At 37.2% G+C, this 22,309-nt stretch overlaps 1 protein-coding gene across 1 annotated transcript in view; it reads right to left on the minus strand.

Annotated features, from left to right (window-relative positions):
• MMP16 (matrix metallopeptidase 16) overlaps positions 1 to 22,309 on the minus strand; it is a 185,996-nt gene that overhangs the window by 93,204 nt on the left and 70,483 nt on the right. Inside the window, 2 exon segments of the mRNA XM_086609441.1 lie at positions 1,226 to 1,305; positions 1,307 to 1,375. Of these exon segments, the coding sequence (XP_086465567.1) occupies positions 1,226 to 1,305; positions 1,307 to 1,375 (149 nt within the window).

Below are 22,309 nucleotides of genomic sequence, written 5' to 3' on the forward strand. Positions count from 1 at the left end.
ATGGCTGTCTCACAAGGCATTTACTGCTATTGCATGGCATGTTCTAAGGTCCTTTAAATTCCTAAACTGAGGGATGTGTGATCGACTCACCTCCCCTTAGGGCAGCCCTAAAATCTGCTTTGCTTTATTGCTTTTCAATGCAATAAAGCATGTGCCAGTGGAATAAAATGATTTTTCCAATCCTGCCAGCATTTTGGGTAGTCTCTTCCCTAAACTCTAAATGATAGAAAAATCATTCATGTCAGCTACTTTACCAAAAAGAATAATGAAAGATGACATATTGGGTTGGGGCTGGTAAATGGGAAATGAAGGCGGACTTTTTTTCTTCCCCTCCTAAAAAGCATTTTAGAGAAATAGTAGAAACATATTTCAATAAAGTAAATCTTGGATATGGAGTGACAGTACTATTTTGTTATTGTTTGCTTTACAAGCAAAGTAACTTTTTCTAAAATCACAAGATAATCTTTATTGCATTTTAACTGAAATGAGTCCAATGGGCACTTCAATCTTAGTTCCAGATAAGTTTTCTTAATTGTGTGCTAATGCTCTTTTGGAGATTTTTTTTTTTTTTTTCTGGAACATTTTGAAAATTTACATAGTATAGAGTTGTTTGGAAGTGTCTTTTAATAGCTGTTTCACAAGTTTCTCTGTGTTCAGTCCATCAGTAAAATCAGGCACTGTTGGCTTACACAACTTCAGAATTGCAAAGGGCATGCAAAACTAATCCAATTTATTGCATGTTAAAATGACCACACCTGGTCTTTTGTTACTGGAAACTATTAAATGAATGGGCAGTGGAGTGTGCTCTAAAATTTTTTTGCAATGAGGATAAGGAAATTTACACTTCAGATTTTCAGTAAGAAAAGACTCTTTCCACTTTGAAACATTTAATTAATTCTTGCCAATTTTGAATAGGTTTCTCCACTTCCACATTGATAACCTTTTGGCTCTTCTTTAGTTAACCCTGAAACATTTTCTTTACAATCACATGCCCAAAGGCAGACAGTAGTCAGGCAGGTGACTACCTGCTACCATGAAACATAGAAGACGGAAAAAAAAAAAAAAAAGGCAGGGAGAGAGAGAGAGAAATATTTTAACTCCCCATCTGAAGCTGCAACACTGTTAGGATATCCCAGTCACTCTGCTTCATGTGTTATAAAGTTTTTCCAGTTCTATTTACCCTTCTACAGAAAAAGTCAAGAGCAGTTCAGTACTGGTTACTTACTCAATTGTGTTCCTGTCCACTTTTCCTGTCATATTAATGCCATAGAACTGCTGCATGGCAGCTATAGCTGATTGCATGGTTTTCTGCAGAGCGCAACACCGACATTCGGGGGTCAGTTGGTGGAAGGTAGCCATACTTTTGTAACCATACCTGCAATGACAAGTGCAGTGGCTATTAAAAGAGAAATTAGAGGTAAATAAAATGTGCCCTAGTAACTAGCTTTATACCATATATAATGACGCTTCTAATTCACCAAGCACAAATTCTGTTAGTTTGGGTTTGGGGTTTATTTTGCAGAGAAGGAATTCTTTGGGGCTTTTATTTGATCTCCTTTATTAAAGGTTCTGCTATTTTAAGACTTGAAGTCTTTTCCCACCAGGAGCCAGCTCTCTTTATTAACTTAAACTTCCTGCTTCAATTATTTATTTAATGTATTTATGTATTTGAAGTTACAACTGAAGCACCTAACCCTGGCTCCAGGCACTTCAAGAAATTTGTAAAGCAGACAAAATATAAAATCTACAATATGTGCCACATATAATTGACTGTCCACAGGGTACATATAATATTCACCAACTACAATATAAATCCACAATAGCTCTTGCACAGTTACACTATATTGTTATCGTCTCTCAAAGAATATGAAAGAGAAGGTGGGGACACATTCAACTTTCCAGGAAGAATATAAGAATCGCATACTTATAGGCAAAGCAGGTGGACACGAGATAGTGAGCAGCAGAGTCTCTGCCCACTTACAGGGAACTCCCTGAAAAGGATCTTCGTTTTTAGATTGAGATAGATTTAATGCCAACTGTTTATGCTCTTAATTGTGTAGAAGTGAGAAAGTATGGTCCAAATAATTCAAAGCTTTATGGGTTAAAGCCAATACCTTAAAGAACACCTGGAAAAAACCCTCTGAAACATGCTGTCCTCTTGAGGCAGTATTTCATAAACAAGTAGCTGCAGTTATCTTAATGTTTCTAAGCATTCTCAAAATCCAGCCCTTACAAAGCACAGTGTAAGACTTTTGAAGCAATGAGAGCACTGACACATCTTTAAAAATGTCTTAGCTTCTCATCTAAAGACTGGAACTACCCACTAGAATGAATGGTACATATATTGTCTCTCTACAAGACACAGTTAAATTGCATTGCTGCAGCTTCACTCTCCTCAGTAACAAAGTACTTGTGATCCCACAAATCTTATCTTCTCTTCTTAAAAAAAAAAAATGAATGAGTAGATAAACAAATTAAAAAATGGTCCAGCCACCTCTTTCAAATGTATCACATCCCAGTTCACGGATTCTGAATCATTGCATTAACGAATGCTATCCACCCACTCTCCCCTTATAGTGCGTTTCAGGGTCTATCCGCCTCATGCAACACTTCTGGGTTTTTTATCTGTTTATACACACTGTTTCATATACAGTCCTAACACCAAACTGTGTAGCTGAAATTTTCAGCCTTAAGTTTAGCTTGCAGAGTCCACCCCAATTCAGTTCTGTAGCAGGTTAACCATGTGATGGTGCACTCCCATTTTACAGTCCCACTGAAGAACCTGAAGATGGACCAATTCATTGCTATGGTTCACTTCACTGACACTGGACATATATCATAGGTGAACATTGGCTCAGTGTAAATAAAAGATCAAACTAGCACTAAAGATAGGGAAAATCTTCAGGTTATAAGCTCAAATCTTTCTAAATTAAACAAGTTTACCTTCCCATAGCACATTTCAGATACAATCTCAGTGACGTCTGTGAGCTCCACACAACAGGGAGATACAGTACAGACAGGATTAAGACCCAGCCTAACCTCTTTCACCTTCACACTATCTCTATATACAGGACTCATTCAGAATAAGAACAAAACTACGTTTAATAGATAGGAAGATGCTCTTATTTCCAGTATAAAGGAATTGCTACAATCAGTACCTACATCTGACTTTACATACTCCTGATTTCTTTCACTTTTCGGCTTCAAGAGTGAACTTGTGAACACTAAGTTTGTGCTAGATTTGGGTCATCACACAAATAATTTTGTTTATGTGTCTCTTTGCACAAGAACTCTGGTTTTCCCTCCATTATTGAAAGACAGCTCTGAAAGGCCAGCTAGAGATGGAAGGCTGGCAAGAGCAATGCGATGTGTGGAAAGAAGATCACGGAAGCGAGAGATAAGTTTGACATATAGAGTAGACGGATTTCAATGTAGCACATAGAGTCCCTTTGAATTAATATTTACAATAAATATATTTAAGGATGGGGTTATTTGAGATTCATCCTCTCAAGTCATTCCATAAAAGGCAAGGGAAACAATGCCAAACACAGTAATATTAACACAAATGATCAGTCAGAGAAGAAAAATAATTCTGAGCAGTGCGTCACTATTGTCTAAAATGATGCCACCTTCTTGTCATCTCAGCATGAATTTGGTATGCAGACACAGAGCAGGGCTTTTCGTTAAGCTCTCTTTCAGGTGCTAAGGGCACACAAAATTGCTTGGTATGCTTGTGAGGCCACCTATCACCACTCAAAACATCCTCACTGTGACATAAATGAAGGAGACAGACCGATGTGACCTGGAGTGGACCAAATTTACCAGAAGCTAAACCTTCAGATATTTGCATTAGGAAAGCTTATAGCTATATAGAGAGACAGAAAAATAGACTATTTTTCAAATTGCTTGGGGAGTATTGCTCATGGGACAAGGGGAGTAGAGAGGACAAACCGGAATCTAGCAGAGTGCCACAGCAGACACAGGAAAGGGTAAAGAGAGGTGGCTCAGAAAAATCATGAGAGGACAGTCTAGCCTCTCCCTTCTAAAAAGGCTTAAATACAAGTTAAATGTGGGACGCCTTATAGCCAATCCGTATCATTGAACAAAGGAAGTAGACCACCTGGGTCTTCCTTCAGCCTTCAAAATAGCAACTAGAAGACTCAGTCAACATACCCGAAAGTCAGATGGTACTCTGAAAGTAAATTTCTTTTTTTTTTTTAATTTAGACAAATTGACCTCCAAGACTAATAATTGGTGAACGCTTGCAAGCTAGTAGCATTTAATAGCATTAAATGCTACTAGTGTTCTATCCTTGTGAGAAAGGATCATGAAACAAGATAAGAGACAACTTATCTGGTTCTTGTTGCATTCCTCAGACTCCTCAGTCTTCTATTAAAAATTTTGAAAGACCTTGGCTCAGTGTTCCAGACACCTGAAATATGCCCCTCAGATTCTATTGTCATAGTCAAAAAGCTGGGGACTGTGAAGAAGCTTGACTTAAAATGAGTCCAAACATCGTGGTGGGCAAAACAACAAAGAGGAAAGAAACAGAATGAGGCAGCCACAGCAGGAGAATAAAGGAAAACAATTAGTTCACAGCCTTGTATTTTTGAGGCAACCTATTAAAGAAATTATGACAAGAATTTCCACCTCCCCTTCTACTGAAATTAAATGTCTCTCTGACTTAGTGCATTTCAGCATTGAAAACACAGTGTTGGTGGGCCATCTATCATCTGAGGAACTCATCTGTCTTGGAACAAGGAAATAGTGAAGTAGATCCATTCCATAACATGTAATGTCTGGAATGCCAAGAGAGACCCCTTACACAGATTCCAAAATCATTGATATGTCCCATTAAACAGTTCTGGAAGATAAAATATTGCTATTTCAAGTGAAGTTTTTGGGCAAGAATTTCTTGTCCTGCAGCAAAATGACAGCCATGTTAACCACAGAAAAACACAGCTGGAAGACAAACAGGCTCCACCACTTCCCTCTATATTACAGTGCTTTATTATCCTACTGCTGTGAAATTTGCATCAGTGTTGAATCTCCCTTATTATAATTTAAACCTGTTACTTCTCATTTTACCTGCTATGGTGAGAGGAAACCGATTATTCCTTTCTCCTCTGCAGCAGCTTTTTATGTATTTATAAACTCTCTTACGTGAGCCGCTCTTTCTAACCTTTTTTAAACAAACTAAAGAAACTCCTTTTGTTCAATCCTATTTCATTGTCCACATTAACCTCCAGGAAATTAGATTTGTATGTTAGTTCCCATTGTTAGCCTATTAATGAACACTGGAGTTTAGCTGAAGATGTTATTAGTAATTCAGAAGAACACGGACTCTCAAACATTTCATTTGGGGGAAAGAAAAACAACAACAAAAAAAAAAACCTCAGAAATAAAAATTAGCCTAAAATATTTTTTCTCACTACTTGAACGTCAAGGCTTATGTCCTATTTATCTATACATTTTAAAATTATAAACCATGCTTTTTTCCATCAGAAAAAATCTTTCACCATAATTCCAGTGTCTCTTTTTATAATTGTAAGTTAAAAAGATAACAGAACCCGTTAGTGACAAAACCTGTAGAGATGCTAGGAGTTGTTGGGGACCTGCCACTTCTGCAGGAGTCGTTCCATGGAACCTGTAAGTGCTCAGCACATGAGCTGTATCACCTTCCAGATTTTGGATGTCATTGACTAGATGCCGAGGGTTTGGGTTTTTTTTCTGCAATGACGAAAAGATCTTGTCATTTAGTTTTTAAACTGCTACTAATGCTATGCTACACAGATCATCTGGCTATGGACCAGAAAGATAGCCCTTTGTCACATGGCTGTATGTCTATCTCCTCTAAAGGATAAGCATGGGCTAACTTAAAGTCTATTAAATATACACCAATGTACTTCAATCATCAGATCTTTGCTAGTTTGAGAAGAAAGAGTGCTCTTAAAAACAGTATGTTGACACGACATTGTTACTAAGAATAAAGAAAAACCGATATGTCATCATTAAACATTAAGCAAGAACGTTATGAGGATAATCAGAGTTTCAGGGAGCTTACTGATTTCTAAGATAGAACTTATCAACAAATTATTAATGTTCCTGAATGGCAGTACATAGTATAAGCTACAGGACAATTATGTTCTATGAACCTGAAAGCTTAGTAAATCAAACAGTGTAATAAAGCATGGATCAAAACAATTTAATAAACACCTTCAATAGTGCAGCTGCATATAATTATTATTCATGTATTCATGTTCCTTTTTTAGATTTATAATGCAAATAAAATTCCTGCTTGTACGCGAGTAAAACTCTGAGATTTCAGAATTTCAAAATATTTTGACTTTTGTTTTTTAACACACTTTCACCAAAGACATTATAAGTGAAATCATTTAAAATGTCTGAGTAATTCAGGAGACTTATATTTTCAAAAAGTATACATTAAGGATCTTACACTAATCGCCACATGATTTAGCAGTTCACGTGCTGATTAATTTTGAAAAAGAGATTGAAGGCTGTTGCTATGGTATGGATGAATAAGCCAACTCCAGAATTAGTATCCATATGACCAGGTCATTCCTCCATTTAGGCCAATCAATCATGGCTAATGGTATGTTTTAATTACAGACCTAACTATTGCAGCTAATACTGACTTTTGAGTGACAACTTGATAACCAGATAGACGGACAAAACGGTTTACATAGAGCCTTATAGGGATCTTCTGCTGCTTTTCCTACCTCATATCTTTAATGCCACCAATTCCTCACTGGCGACGTTTCTACAGAAGACATCAATGTGGAATTTACAGAATTGATATATTGTGTATGATATCTAACGAAAAATATACTTAAAAAAAAAAAGCATATAACAAAAACATACAGTCCAGGAGAGCCTAACCTAGTCTATCGGAAATGTCTACAGGATGAGAATAAGAATTATGATAGATAATATAATAGCTTAATGGTTATGGTTGTAATTTGAGATAACTAATCCTTAACACCTAAAAAAGAGCCTGCATATTCAGAACACATTAGCTTGGAATGCCTTGAAGCTTGCAACAAATCCACTTCTTGGAAATTGTATAGCGGAGTGGAAGAGATCTCAAATAGAAGGAATCATCTTCAAACCAAGCAAACACCTTACTGTCATTATGAACATGCCAAAAAAAAAAAAAAGTTTAAATACCAACTAGCAAAATTTAGTTCTCCAAAATGACATAAACTAGAAGTGAATCAACTTTGTTTCTGTGAATTCTTGTGACAATCCCAAACAAAACCCAATATTGATGTGGTATTCACATAGTCTTAGACACATTAATGACTGTAATCTTTATTGTGGGTTACAGAACATGTAGCAAGGACTTAATACTTAAAAAAGTCTGTGGGATGTCTAGGTTGGCAGGCGGCACTATCAGTAACTTCCTAGATGCAGTACTATAAGTAGCAGAGTTGAGCTGACAGTGGGCCAAAGAAGAGAATAAATTAGGCCTCATTGAGTTCAGTGTTACTGCAGCTAGATAGCTAGTTCAAAATTAGTTGAGACATCTCCACAGTTCCTAGTGTGTACACGTGTCCTGTTTTTGACTGGGTCATAGTTTTCAGCAGCTAGAAGAGCTCTGTGTTATGGATTTAGTCTGGGATTTATTATGAGAAGGATGTTGGCAATGCACTGATGTTTATAGTTGGTGCTGAGACATCAAGGACCTTTCAGCTTCCCATGTTTCGCCAGTGTGCAGGAGCACAACTGGTTGGGGGGAGCATAGGTGGGACAAAGGGTCCACAACTCCCCTTGTGATTTGAACTTAGACGTTGGATTGAGGGCCAAACTGGCCAATGGAGTATTCCGTATCATGCAATGTTCATGTCCAGTATATAGATGAGGGTTGACCGGGAAGTTGGAATGACTCTTTGGGGGGTCTCTCTTGGTCTCTTCTCAGATTCTTGGGCTCATTCAGAGTTCTCTCTCTCTCTCGCTGTCTTTTTGAGCCTCTCACTCATCTGGGATTGCAGTGTCGGGACTTATCTGGTTTTGGGATCACTTACCAGAGAGTAGTGAGCAATTACACTGCCACTCACTGTTAGTATATATTATTTAAAATTATATATATTTCTATATTATTATTATTTAATAATTACTAGATTTAGTTTTATATTATTTTTAAATTGTTCTTATCTCAACCCATGAGTCTCCTTCCCTTCTCCTGTTTAATTTCTCTTCCCCACCCTAGGTGGTGGGGGAGGGTGAGCAATAGTTGTCACATTTAGTTGCCGCCAGGTTAAACCACAACAATATGCTCACATTCCTTTCTGCGTTCCATCTACAGAAGGGATGATAAACTGAACATGCATATATATTTCTCATATAGTATAAAAAGTATATTTACCAATTTAAATATATAATACATATTACCAATATAAAACTAGATTTACCAATACATGATCTTTATGTCTCTTGCTATACGAAAGTCGAGAGGGGTCTGGAATCTCCCCCACACATATGGTGACCGAGGTAATTATAAAAGGCAGCTCCTGTTCTCAGTGAGAGGTATTTGCATTGCAAGAATCAAAACTGCAGCCCAAGGCCAGAAGCTCTGCCTGGTTAGTGACTTGAAGCAAAGTCAGAGTCCAAGGAGTGGCAAAAGTTAATAAGGCAAAATATATCAAAATCATTTGCTGATTTTCTTTCATTTATAACTCAATTTCAGTTTAAACATGCTAAATCCTTTGCTCTACTGACACACTTGTCCATGGAAAAAACAAGGTATCTTGAAAGCAACAAGAGTGGAAGGTGTAAAAGAGCAGCTGAGAGCTCCAGGGACAGAACCATTTGCAGGTTCCAAACAGGTGGGGAGCAGTAAGTGTCAGATGCAGGATCCACATGCGAAACTCTGCTTCAGAGACTCTGAAATACACTTGGAACAGGGATGAGACACCACCCAGCTCCAAAGGCAGGAGTTACCTCGTTCATTCACTGCTTCTACTCAGTATCTGTACCGAGAGTAGGTTAGTGTTACAACAACCATGACACAAATCCTTGCCCTGCAAAGAAACTCTTTGTACCTTGATCGTTCCCTGTAACAGTATGTACATTTATAACTGACTGCAGAATGTGGACTTTATTCGTTAGTTCCTCAGGGGAATTTTCTCCAGTCACTAACAGAAATCTCTGGAGAAGTCTGGCATGGACCCAGACCAGTGGAAACACTTCCACAAATAAAACTAACAGTTCTAGTAGATGTAAACATTCAATCATAGAGCATATGTTAGAGGACACTGTCCTTACATTTTACTAGGATTTCTATAGCTTCTAGGAAAATATGAAGTGCTTTACAGGGCTGTGTTGAATAATCTGGCTAAATAAATCAGGACTGCTTCAGAAAAGAAACAAACAAACAACACCACCAAACTTCTAGGGTTGTGAAGATGATTAAGGGATCGGAACACTTCTCGTATGAGGAAAGACTGAGAGAACTCCATCCTTGGATACATTCAACAGCCATCTGACATATTCCTGGGTAGCTGGCTCTAGGTGACCCTGCTTGAGCAGGGCTTGGACAAGATGACCTCAAAGGTCTCCTTCAACCTCAAACATTCTGTGTGATTCTGTGATTCTAGACTGAAGCTCCCAAAACTGTAACATCCTAAAAACTCGTAGAATCCTGTTTATACTGGCTTAAACCATGGAAAAATCCCTGAAGGATTAGAAATCCAGGTAAGCTATTACTGATATTTTTATAGGCTTTTTTTCCCCCAAGCTCTGTTTTAATAATTACTATAAAGCTACTCCAGAATAATTCTCATACAGTCAAACAAAACAACAGATTCTTCTTCTATGTACACTACTTTCAAACTGAGGTGAATGTATACTTAACTCACACAGAGAAAGGTGCAGAGGTGCATACAGGAATAAGTTCTGCGGCTGGCTGATTTAAATTAACAATTCTAAAAGACTGTTCAGTTGACTTCATGGCAAAACTTTGGTTCAATACAGAGAATACTAACTTTGGCTAAGTATGTACTCCTTGAAAATTACATTTACAGTGACTGATTTTCTCAGACAGACACTCTTCTCACGGAAAAGGGGAGACTTCATTTGGTATTATAAGTCACACACTTATACCCAATGTCATTCCAAGATCTTCAAGACAGGAAGAACAGTAGTCGCCTATGAGGAAAAACATCCCTACACGCTTATTATTATATACATGCTTATTTTCCTGAACAGCCAGCACATTCCATGGCCCCTCTTACCTTTGGCCTAAGGCATTGACACTGCTCCTAACATGAGGATAAAAAAAGATCGGCAGAGAATCACGAAATATGAACATGGAAACAACACTAGTTACCAGTATTTGTGCAGTAGAAGTCAGACAGTTTGCTGTAAGAAGCAACAAAGTCCCACTATGCTGCACTGAACAAACTGAGAATGAGAGTTAACTCCATCAACAGAAATAGGCACTATATAGTTCAATGTGAAATGAAGAAACAGCTTATAGGCAGGAGAGACTGAAAACATCTTGTACAAGGGATGTGGAGTTAATTTAATCTTTTCAAGAAGATACAATAGAAAATGTAATGAGTAATTTCTTGGTAGTCATCCACATTCTCTTTCTACAATACCAATTCAGTAACATGTTTTATTTACGAATGCTAAACTAAGGAAGAACTTAGGTAAAACGCCATCCAGGGGACCTTGATAGGCTTGAGAAATGGGCCAGTGCAAACGCATGAGCTTCAACAAGTCAAAATGCAAGGTCCTTCACCTGGGTGGGCCAATCCTAGGCACAAAATACAAACTAGGCACAAAGTGGGTTGAAGTAGCCCTGAAGAGAAGGATTTGGGGTGTTTATAGATCAGAAGCTCAACATGAGCCGGCAGTGCACTCATGCGGCCCAGAAGGCCAACCGCATCCCGGATTTATCAAGAGAAGCGTGGTCGAGGTCAGAGTCAAGAGAGGTGATTCTCCCCCTTTACTCTGCTCTTGTGAGACCCCACCTTGAATACTGCTCCAGTTCGGCTGTCCCCACCATAAGAGAGACATAGATTTGTTGGAGCATGTTCAGAGGAGGGGCCACAAGATGATCCAGGGGCTGAAGCACCTCTGCTACGAGGACAGGTTGCGGGAGCTGGGATTGTTCAGCCTTGAAAAGAGAAGACTTCGGGAGACCTAATAGCTGCCTTCCAATACCTGAAGGGAACCTACAGGAAGGCTGGGGAGGGACTTTTACAAGAGTGTCCACTGATAGGACAAGGGAAATGGGTTTAAGGTTGAAGGAGGAAAAGATTTAGATAGATCTTAGGAAGAAATTCCTCAGTACAAGGGTGGTGAGACTTGGAATAAATTGCCCCGAGAGGTTGTGGATGCCCCCTCCCTGGAGGTGATCAAGGCCAGGTTGGATGGAGCCTTGAGTAGCCTGATCTAGTGAGAGGCATCCCCGCCCATGACAGGGAAGTTGATTAGATGATCTCCTAAGGTGCCTTCCAGCCTATGCCTTCTATGATTCTATGATTCTATGAACTTTTTGCCTGAGAGCTAAGCAGTCAGGCTTCTGAATACATTTTCCAAGACTTGTGGTCTATTCATCTGACCACCACCATATTGCAGGTATGGAGATTGCTCACAAGATCCACAGCCTTCAGTCCTATGGGACTCATTTTATTTGTGACAGCTTTACATCTTTTTTTTTTTTTTTTTTTTTTACCTCTTTCTCTCTGTGTATCTTCTGAGAGGTTACTCATGTGTGCCTATCTGGAATATCCTTATCTTGGCTGGGTTTAGATTTTTCCCTTTCACATGTTTTCTATGGCTATGTTATATGCAACGTGGGAGTTCATTCGATGCATGGATCCTAGAACTCACCTGGTCAGATCAAGGTGACTGGAATATATAAAAAACAATGATGAGAAGAACAACCCTGTTTTGAGCCACAGGCCATCAGGCTTTCTGGGAAATCACTGGCTTCTGTGTTTGCAAAAATAAGAATGAATGATGCTTCTGAACTTTCCTCAGCACAGCATTGAAAGAATCCAGACAGGGCTTGGAACATACAAAATGCTATATAACGCAACTGTCTTTTGGTGATGTATCAAGGAAGACAAGAGTTCAAAGCAACTCTTTCATCACATTCCAGAAGATTACCCCACCTTGTCATTGCCTTGGTATTAGCATCTTTGATCCCTATAACTGTGCAATATCTCACCTGCAAGCTGATTATTTTGGTGTAATTCCATCTATATTGCTGGGCTTATTTTGACTATGCTTACCATCACAGTGCAGTTGTTTCTTCTGTTTCATTATTTCTAAAAGCAATAATGATTCGAACAACAACCAGGCAAATAGAGTTTGCTGCTTAGATCCTAACCGCTTAGCATTCACTCAGACTTTTATTTCTTTTGGTTTAGATTCCACAAGAGAAAGGCCTATTGCTCCCCCCACGCCCCGTATGCTAAATAACCAAAGCGATGCTTTCATCAATGAATTCATAGGATCGCCTCACTACTTCCATTGCCATCCTACAAGTAGAAAAAGTCTCAAAGTAGTTGGCACCAGCTAGAAAATGGCTGCAGATTTTTTTAGGCTCTGAGAAGACCATTGCAGTCAAGCACATACTTCAAAAGAGGAGGCATCATATCAGTAAAAATTTAATGGCAATATAGGATTTTTCCTCATAGACTGTAAAATCATTTGCAGCAGCAGCCACATCAGACGAAAAGGAACTGTATTACTACTATAAGACGAATGTGAAACATCTTGCTTATTTGATATGTCTTCTAGGGCACAATTCTAAATTACATGCTGTCATGTAAAAACCAAACAAAATTAAAAAAAACCCTAACAATATATTAACAAAAAATACAGTAATCAATACTGCTCTTTTTTATTGTCCCAATAGGTTCTTTCAAATTATCTTCTTAAAAGTACTAGAATTTTGTTCTAAGACATTTACATAGGAAATACATAAATACATAATGCACCAACAGATGGTGATATGCTACTTTAAAAAGCCTTGTGGGAAGGTAGTCCATTGTAATAAAATCAAAAGGTCAAGCTACAAAGTTCCTTTGGGGAAATAATTATTCAAATCATATCTGACACTTAGTATTTGAATCCATTAGATAAAATAACTTTACTATTATAGTTTATGCAGTTTTAAGTTCATATCACTGAAGGAAATGAACTGCAAGGTAAACATCTCTAAGAAATGTGACTTGGCCAAACTTCTTTTTTCCTCCATACCTTTTATATTTAATTTGCTTCATTATAATAGTTTTTTTTCCTCATTTTATAGACATAAGAAGTATACTATTTTGAATCATAAACACATCCATTAAATATCTATGCAAATATTTCCTGTATAGATATCAGCATCTCGAATGCTCTTGTATTACGGATTAAACTAAAACTGCATTAATGCAAAAGAACAGAAATGCAAGAACGCATTGCATATTTTTCTGGATTTATACTTCACAGGTTTTTTTACTACACCTTTAAAGGTAAGATCGCATGTAAATTCATATCTTACTGCACATAAGCAGTGTTCGAAGTTGTTGTCTGTAAACAAACAACTGTCTAGCTACAGTCAACAGCAAAGTCGCTTTCAGTGGAAACAGAAGGTATTTAATTGAATGAGATGTTCCTTTATTTTGTTGAATGTTACTTTACTTTTTTCCTTTCTATCTCTTTTCAGCAATTAATGACGGTCACTTCTACTTGCAATATAAGTTTTTATGGCACGGTATATTTTTTTCCCATGATCAAAAGAGTTTTAAAATATAAATTCATAATAAACCCATTTTAAAATTGAAAATATCTTTTTTTCTTTCTTCTGCTTTTCAAAGTCTGATATATAAGATATAAAATTCAAGAAGCTGTGGTTCCTTGAAGGGTATCATTCTATATTTTAGAAATCCTTCTTTTTCACAATCAAGCTGGTAGAAGATTTGTGATATTTTAGTACTATAATAACTCTTTGAAAAATCTGATACATGTTTTCCTGCAGAAACCTGTAGATAGAAGATGAACATGTATTTTATAAGGCATATAAAATCTACAGAGAGTATCAGTTTGTCACTTCCCAGGAAGAGACAAGAAAAGAATGCAATGAACATAAAAGGTAATATTGTAGTTTCCCAAGTTACTTTATTTGGTCCATACGGCAGAATGAAAACAACAACAACAAAACAGTAAATACTAGAACACCACATAATTTGAAAGAAAAAACTTGTAACTTCTGCAAAGAGGCCAGGGAGCTAATAGAGCAGAAAGGAAGTAAAATCCTTGAAAGGTATGATTCGTTCTTTGGAGCAATGCATCCAGCAGGGAGGAAGGAAGGCAACATTTTAATTCAGACGTTCTGTTCCTGTTTTGCAATGAAGACAATCCATTCACCTACATAGCAAATCTATCTGATCGGAAGCTGAAGGATGAAAAGGAAAACAGTACGGAAACTATCTCATCCTCTGTTCCATCCTCTTTTAGTTTCTGACATTATCTCCCCGTTTTGAAAATGCTGGGTCCGTAAGGAGTTCCATTGTGATTGATCTGTAATAATGTTTTCCACTTTCATTTCCACCCTCCTCAGAAAATGCCCGTTGGAGATGACGCTGCCACAGGGAGGGCAGGATCATCAGAACTAGCACTTCCATTTTTACATGCTTGCTCTACTGATTCTCTCTGATAATTTATGCAAATTACACCTGTCTTATTTTCCCCTTTGTACAGGTGTTCAAATGGAGGCAGGCAGTGCTCTACAACTGAAGAGGTAACAACGCACACTTGTTAAACAGTTTACTTTTTTTGCTGCTAATCAGCTTCACACAGTCTCCACACACCTTTCATAAATTCTGTTTTAACATGGATCACAATTGGTGATACAGTAGTTTTCTGTACAGAGTTCAAATCTTAAGTAGCAAGAAAAGGGATTTTAGTATGTGTAAGTCACTTACCCTTGCCTCAAATCACCCACCGAATCCTCACAATTGACTCCTGCCATGGATGTTAAGATGAAGAAAAAAGACCAAAAGTGTAGAGAAAGCGTCTGTGCTTGCTGTACTAAAGACATATCAATTCTGAAGTAAAAACATTCCCTTTCCTTGAAACCATCTCTGTGTAGATTAGTTGAAGAATATGACCACTCAGGCAAACTGTATTAGCCACCTACTTTCATAAAGACAAAAAAGTCTGTCATCCTTCGTTTTGATAAGTGAGTCTATTTTGCTTGCTGTACACTAACTCACCAGCTCCTGCAATCCTTCTGCAAGTAGCAGAAAGACTGCATATATTTCAGTACATTTGCAACTCTCCTTTTTATGTCATCCTCTAACTATTTTTGGTTAAAGGGCAGGATTACAAAAATAGAAGGAGGGAAGGGGAAGTGGTGGATTGATGCAAGTGAGAGATGTGACAAGGTGAGTCCTGCAGGCAGAAAGGGACGTACAGTAATTGCTTCAAAGTAAACCATGGGATTATCTTTATTAGCTCCCCTATGGGCTACAGTCATGTGTACTGCAATTTTAAAATGTAATAGAACAATTTTAGCTTTGCTTAATTAGGACCTGATGCTGGGAATTCCTGAGTACTCTGATAGCCACAGATTCAGACGATGTTAGGGCACATCGATATCTGGGAGAAAATCAGTCAAGTGTCTCATCAACCAATAGCAAGATTATGATTTATCTATACTTTTATATATACTAAAAAAATAAGTTGCTAAGAGAAATAATTTCCTTACACTCATCACTGGTAACATGTATAAGCTCAGAAATGTAGAGGGTTTTTTTTCTCTATAAATACATTGTTTTTCTAGCTGAAACATGCAGATAGAATCAAAATAGCGGAAAAGGACAGAGAAAATTCCATGTGCTGCTTTCGGTTTCTTCTTCTGAGACATGTCCGTCCATGCAATTAAGAAAGATAATATGCAAAACAAGTAACCAAGTACATTTTAGAAAATTAATTAATTATCTGCAATTAATAAACATAATAGGGTCCTGTATTCTCCTAGCAATGTCATTAGCATGCTAACCCTGTGAATCTAATACTTAAGTATCTGAAGCAGCATCTCATTTGATATTCGCTTCAGTTCAACAGAAGTTTTTTAGACTGGTGATCTATGATAAACTAGAGGCAAAACTAGAGCTGGGATTACCCCATTTAGCAATTAAATACAATTTCCGAAACTGTGGTAATGCATTTTGTACAGGTTCAACTGCAAATAAGAACAGCTTTTGCATGTATTAAGCCAAGGGTGTGTTACAACTGTTATCTGTGTATATATACATATCATTAAGAAAAAAAATTCACATTGTTTTCAGTCTAGAAACAAGAAAAGATGTTAATATAGTGTTTGAGTAGCAGTTACTCATGAGAAACTGATTTCTCAGCTACTATCAGGAAGGAGGAAGAAACTTAGGAAAGAGAAATTGTGTAGGTTTTGCTATACTGGCGGGGGTGGTGGTGGGGAGAAAAGAAAGACAGGGTTAGAATCAAATGAATTCCTGCATTTTGCAAACATTAAGTTATCCTCCAGATTAAGGTATCTCAGAGCTGCAACTAAGGAACCACACCCAACAACACTCCAGCCTCTGACCCATGTATAATGAACAAACAAATACAGATTATGACTGACATGCCATAAACGGGTTAGGATACATTGTCGTAGTCCATCCTAGTCCCGAAACAAAACAGCATACAAAACATTTCCAACTGTGATCTTCCAATAGGTGGTGGACATCATGGAAGTAGTGTTCTCATTTTGCTGTAGCAACAACTAAACTGAGCTTCTTTTAGACACTTGGTAATGTTTTTGTAAGAGCTAACAGTATGATTTTGCATTGTTTTGAGGGTGATATCTGTATAATAAAAATCTGCAGTATAAATTTCATTTTTATCAAGCACCATCTCCTTACTCACCTTAAAATTGTACAATTGACCTTCATCATATCTATGCTAAGGTTGGATTTGTTTAATACGTGCTTGCCATACACTTTTTTCTGTAAGTAATTTTTCACAAAATGTAATCTCTCTTCTTTCTCCTAAGCTAAGTAATATTCAGTTTGAGAAAGTGATAAAGTTACCCATCCTTTTCAACAATGAGAATTTCATGGTACTAAAAAGTAGAAATTCGTAGTGTTACTTTCTAATTTTGGAATGCTGTATGAGATCAGCTTTAAGTAATATAGCTTCTAACTGAACAATCTAACTTGGTTATTTTTAAAGGCATTTTAAATATATTATTAGGACTCAAGTCTTTTCTAGTTATCGTGGATTGAATAATGCAGCCAGTATCTGAAGAGAACTAGTGCAAAGGTGACTTCCTGAATCTACAGAAGTGCTCATGCTGGGTTTTTGACGTCTTATAAGGAGAAGCAGGGATATGAACAAGATTTTAAGAAGAAGGTCCTAGAGAGTGGAAGCTGTGAGAACTCATATTGCTGAGAAAGCAATCTGTAGCAAACACAAGGATGTAAATGAGGCTCAGACATAGCAACATTTCTTTGTCTTCATAGCAGAAAGTCTGAAGAAGCAGTGATGGAGACCAAGTTTGCAACTTGATGCAAACTTGAAGAAGTTCTTCTATCTCACAACTATGGAAGGACAGAGTTTCAAAGTTACTAAGCACCCAATAGTCAGAAGTAGATTTAAAGGCCCTAAGACATCACCTACCAAAACTATAACCAGCTTTCCATTAGTTGTTAAGGTACCTATAGTCATTGAAGTATCTCATGTGTCCTTTCCATGAAGTTCAGCACTATAATCTTAGGAACCTAAAGCCTGTCAGTGAAAACTGGAGTTTTCTCCTCATTCAGTTTTAACGATAAAAAGTGAGTCATGGTCACAACGGTCTACTGTCGAAACGTTAGGTACATGTAATGAAATTAGAGTCTTTAGCAAGTGGCATTTTTAGATTCACGAAATGTAATTCATCTCTAGTATCCCTTTCCTCTTCCTTTCCACCTTTCTAGAGAAGAAATGTAGTCTTGCTTCAGCAATGGGTAAGTTTTTCAGATGACCAGAAAGCAAAGTAAAGCTGAACAATCAGATAACGTCAAAAACGCTTAAGTGACTGTATGTACGCATACCAGGATCATTACTTCTATCCCATAAACTGATAATCACGATAGTGACTGGAAACTCAGTCAGGAGAACTCAGTTTAGCTTTTCTCATTCTTAAGGCTGATCCTATTTAGTCTTCCCAAATGAAACAATATTAATACAGTCCGTTACAAAGTGGCATTCCCTTTCCTCAAATTTCACCTCACTCTTTAACTAGATTCTCTCTTTCTTGATGAATCACTTCCTGACATAAAGTTATAAAAACCTAACAACACTATGTAAGAAAGCAGTAACAGATTAACTTAATGAATTCAATAATTTCAGAATTTTTAGAATTGTTTTTTAAATGTCCTAGCATTTCCTTTGCAGCACATTGAACAGCTGTTTTGCTGAGCTGTCCAAAACATTGCCCAAGTCTCTTTCCTCAGTGATTACAATTAATTTAGGAATCTGCAACGTGTGTGAGAAATTCAAATTATCCCCTCTAGTATGCACTACCTTATCACACTGAATTTCACCTGTCATCCTCAATAAACTGACAACCATTCACTTCAATCCAAACATTCTGAGACCTGTACTATAGCACTCAGAAAAGAACCTCTCTCTCTCTCCACTCCCTCTGCCCCAAGTAAATTAAAAATATCACCATAAACCAATTTCTTAACAAAATCTGTGGGAAAAAGTCTTGTAAAGGTAACTAACTAATGGAATAAGTTTCAAAGTGGTCAGAAATATTCTTTTAACTGGCAATTAAAAATCAGATGGATTGCTTTTTCCCTAATGGGTGTGCTGCATTTCAAAGAAGAATTAGTTCAGGGAAGCCCTATGACCTTTACTATGAACACAGAATGATCAGCAGCCTTCTATGAGAATACATCTCACATTATTTTCCTCCTAGAGGTAACAATCTTCTGAGAGATAATAATTCTTTCGGAAGAGGAAGATGTGATGTGGACTTGTACCATCATCATGGCAGGAGCTATCAGACTTGCATTTTGCATATAATGAGAAATCATGAGTCTTTCTTTTATGCCTGTTCACTTTATCTCAGCCCCACAAAACACATGGTTGTGACAGCAAAGAGGTAACGCTCACTGTAAGAGAAAGCTCTATATTTAAGTGATACACATCATAAGAGTTTGGGGAGGTCTGGCAGTTGATGCCTCCAGGGAACAGTGCAGAAGCCTTATTGAAAAAAAGCAGTCAGGGACTGACAAATAACAGGACATAGGTCTGCAGAGGGACTAATATAGACCAGTCTGGTACTGGAAAGAACTGGAAAAGATTCATGTTGCTTTAGTGAGCACTGAACTGCTTGTAGGAAAAAGAATCTGAGAGAAACGATCAAAAGTGTGCTACTGAAGTCTGGGATGACGGATTGGCTCAACGGCTGTTTATATAAATGGCTTCATTTATACTCATAAGGTCTAGACAGTTAGAAAACACACATACATCCCTTCAAACTTAATCAAAGCCAGTTTCTGTCATAGGATTAAAAAAAAACACCTTAAAATCTGCTTGCAGGCTCAGAACAAGCTATTTATTTGTTTATTTCCATAGGGCACATAGGGCAGCTGACACCCTGTTCTGTACGTGTCACTTTTCATAATGGAACATTTCAACTAAATCTTGTAAAATCCTTACAACTATCAGTGTGAGAAGAATATATAGAAAGTCTCTGTTCCCAATCTTGTGAAGGTCTTCAAACATTCAGATAATGCCAACTAGTGCACAATTCAGCATTATAATAGACATACCTGGCGAGGACTTCTTTTTTCTTCTCCTGATGCTAATTTTTACATTCTCCTTTCCTTCTTAACTTTAAATTATTGAAAACTTGTAACACCAAGAAAGTATTTGGAATCTCTCCAAATGCTGCTTTGATTCTCATATCATGTATCGAAAATTCTGCTTAAGACTTGAGCCATGGGGACTCTCCTGTTGTATGGATCTGGCATCCTCAGGCACTTTCTGCCATTCTGAAAGGCTTCTAGAGTAGCTGCTTTTTTGTAGAAAGGCACAGAATCTAATTTTGAAATACTCAGACTTAAAATTGAATTTCCACACAAGATAGGAAAAGTTTTATTATGGACAGGTTAATCAGTACAACATGGATATGTACACATAAAAATCTATCGTAGAGTTTACATTGCCTTAAAAAATTAGTTTATCTGGATTATTTCACAATTTTAAAGGATTTTCTTCCAATAGCAGATCAGATAGAGAAATAATGGCAATATCCTTTCATAGATGGTGAACCGAAGCAGAGCGAAGGCAAAGAACTGTCCCATTAAGCCTCTGACAGGAGTTTCAGTGGAGAGGAGGAAACAGGGGAGGAAACCCTCTTGGACATAAACTGTGCTTCTTCCTGATTCATCAGAACAGAATCTTAAGCTGATACTTTAAACTCCTTGAAGTTGATAGAACTATTTTCACCCTGATATTTGGCCAAATGCTTTGGAAACATATAAAAATACTCACTAAGGAAGATTTTGGGACAATTTAAGTCTTTTGCAAAGAGGAATCACATGAACAAAAGCACATACACTGTTATGCTTATTTCCATATTCAGATATCAAAGCCAATCTGATAAAGTGTATTTAACTGTTAGCTACTTCATAGTTTTGTCTTATCTTTGAATAGATACTTTAAAAATAAAACTCCCATACTTTTTTAAGTACAAGAGCTTTAAAAATCTGTGCCTGTGACTCTTGTATTGCTCACTAGCTTTACAGATGTGTCCCCACACTATACTTTGGATCATATACTAATTTCTTAAAATAACTGCAAATTTCTCATACTCCTAAGCAAATAAATATACTTCTATTGTACTAGTATTACAAATATACAGTAACAATTAGCATGCTGTGGGGTATTTCTAGGAATAATTAAAATAATTGGAAATAAATAAATCTAAATGTCTGTATGAAAATAAATCAATGAAATACACATATGAAAATGCTTTACTATTTCTTCATCTTTTAACTCATAAAATTCAATTACCCTAAGTTCTCACCCAGTAAAATTCTGCTCTCACCTATGAAATTCCAGCTAAGATTATCTCAGAAGTTATTTTAAAGAGCATTCAAATAGACTTGCTACTAAAAATGTATTTTTCCACATTTCAGTGTTATAGTTACAGGAATTTAAGTTACTTTTCCAGCATTTTTGCATAGATTCATTGAAAAAAAATTATAAAAATTTTACGCTACGGTATACAGAAGTTTTCCCCCCAACTTCAATTTATCCAGAATTTCAATATGTTTAATAATATCATTAAACATTTTCCAATTTCAGTGAATTTACAGAATGTGAACAGTTTCATGGAATATTTTCCATTTTTTTTCTTCTGTCAGATATTTTTATGGTTGAAAAGCTGTTATTGAAAGCTATGTATCTCATTCTTTAAACTACTGATTGTGGAACATCTGGTTCGCTATCTGGTTTTAGCACAGTACCTATAGTGCAACTCTGTTTATTTTTGGAGACAACACATTTTCCTCGGATAGCGTAAGCATTACCTCAGATTCCTCAGGTTGCTTTGAATTCAGATTTTTGCTATGCCAAAAGATCTTTAGATGACAGAGGTATGCATGTAAATTTCTTTCGCAGAAAGAGCAATAAGCAGCCTTTGGTCTCGTTCTCCTGTTTCATATTCTAAGCACTGGAATACAAATCCACGCTCTTACTTGTGCCCTCCTCTGTGGAGGCACTCCCACTACTTCAGGTAGCATTCCTCCTATCCAGCATTTTTCTTTCCAGCATATTTCTTCAGAGGGCAGAGAGCTTCAAACTTGCCCCTAGTCTAACAGACTATTGCAAGGGACTGTGGCAGGGAAGAGTCAAGAACATGAGCAAATGCTTTATTTACAAGACTATTATGGAAAATTGGACATCCCCTTAGCATCAGCTATCTGTCAGTACTTTTCAAAGACCACAGTGAGCCAAGTACCCAAAGAGCTTATTTAGCTTGACAAAACCTGAAGAGAGTAGATGTCACAGACAAAATGCTCTTTTCCATATTTCTGAGTGAAAGCTGAAGGCATCGTATATCCCGTGATGATAAATACCCTGTTCTCCCTTCCCTGTAAAAAGAACGTTGATTTGGAACATGATTTTTTGAACTCTCTTCCTAGTCTAAGCCCTGCTAACACTCAACTTTGTCACATCTTCCTGCTTGCCTGGGTGTGACTTTTTCACACACGATTATACGTGACAGCATATACTACAGTGAATGTGAGTCTGAACTGCT

This window comes from Tauraco erythrolophus, chromosome 3 (assembly GCF_009769465.1).
Source record: "Tauraco erythrolophus isolate bTauEry1 chromosome 3, bTauEry1.pri, whole genome shotgun sequence".
Taxonomy (NCBI): Eukaryota; Metazoa; Chordata; class Aves; order Musophagiformes; family Musophagidae; genus Tauraco; species Tauraco erythrolophus.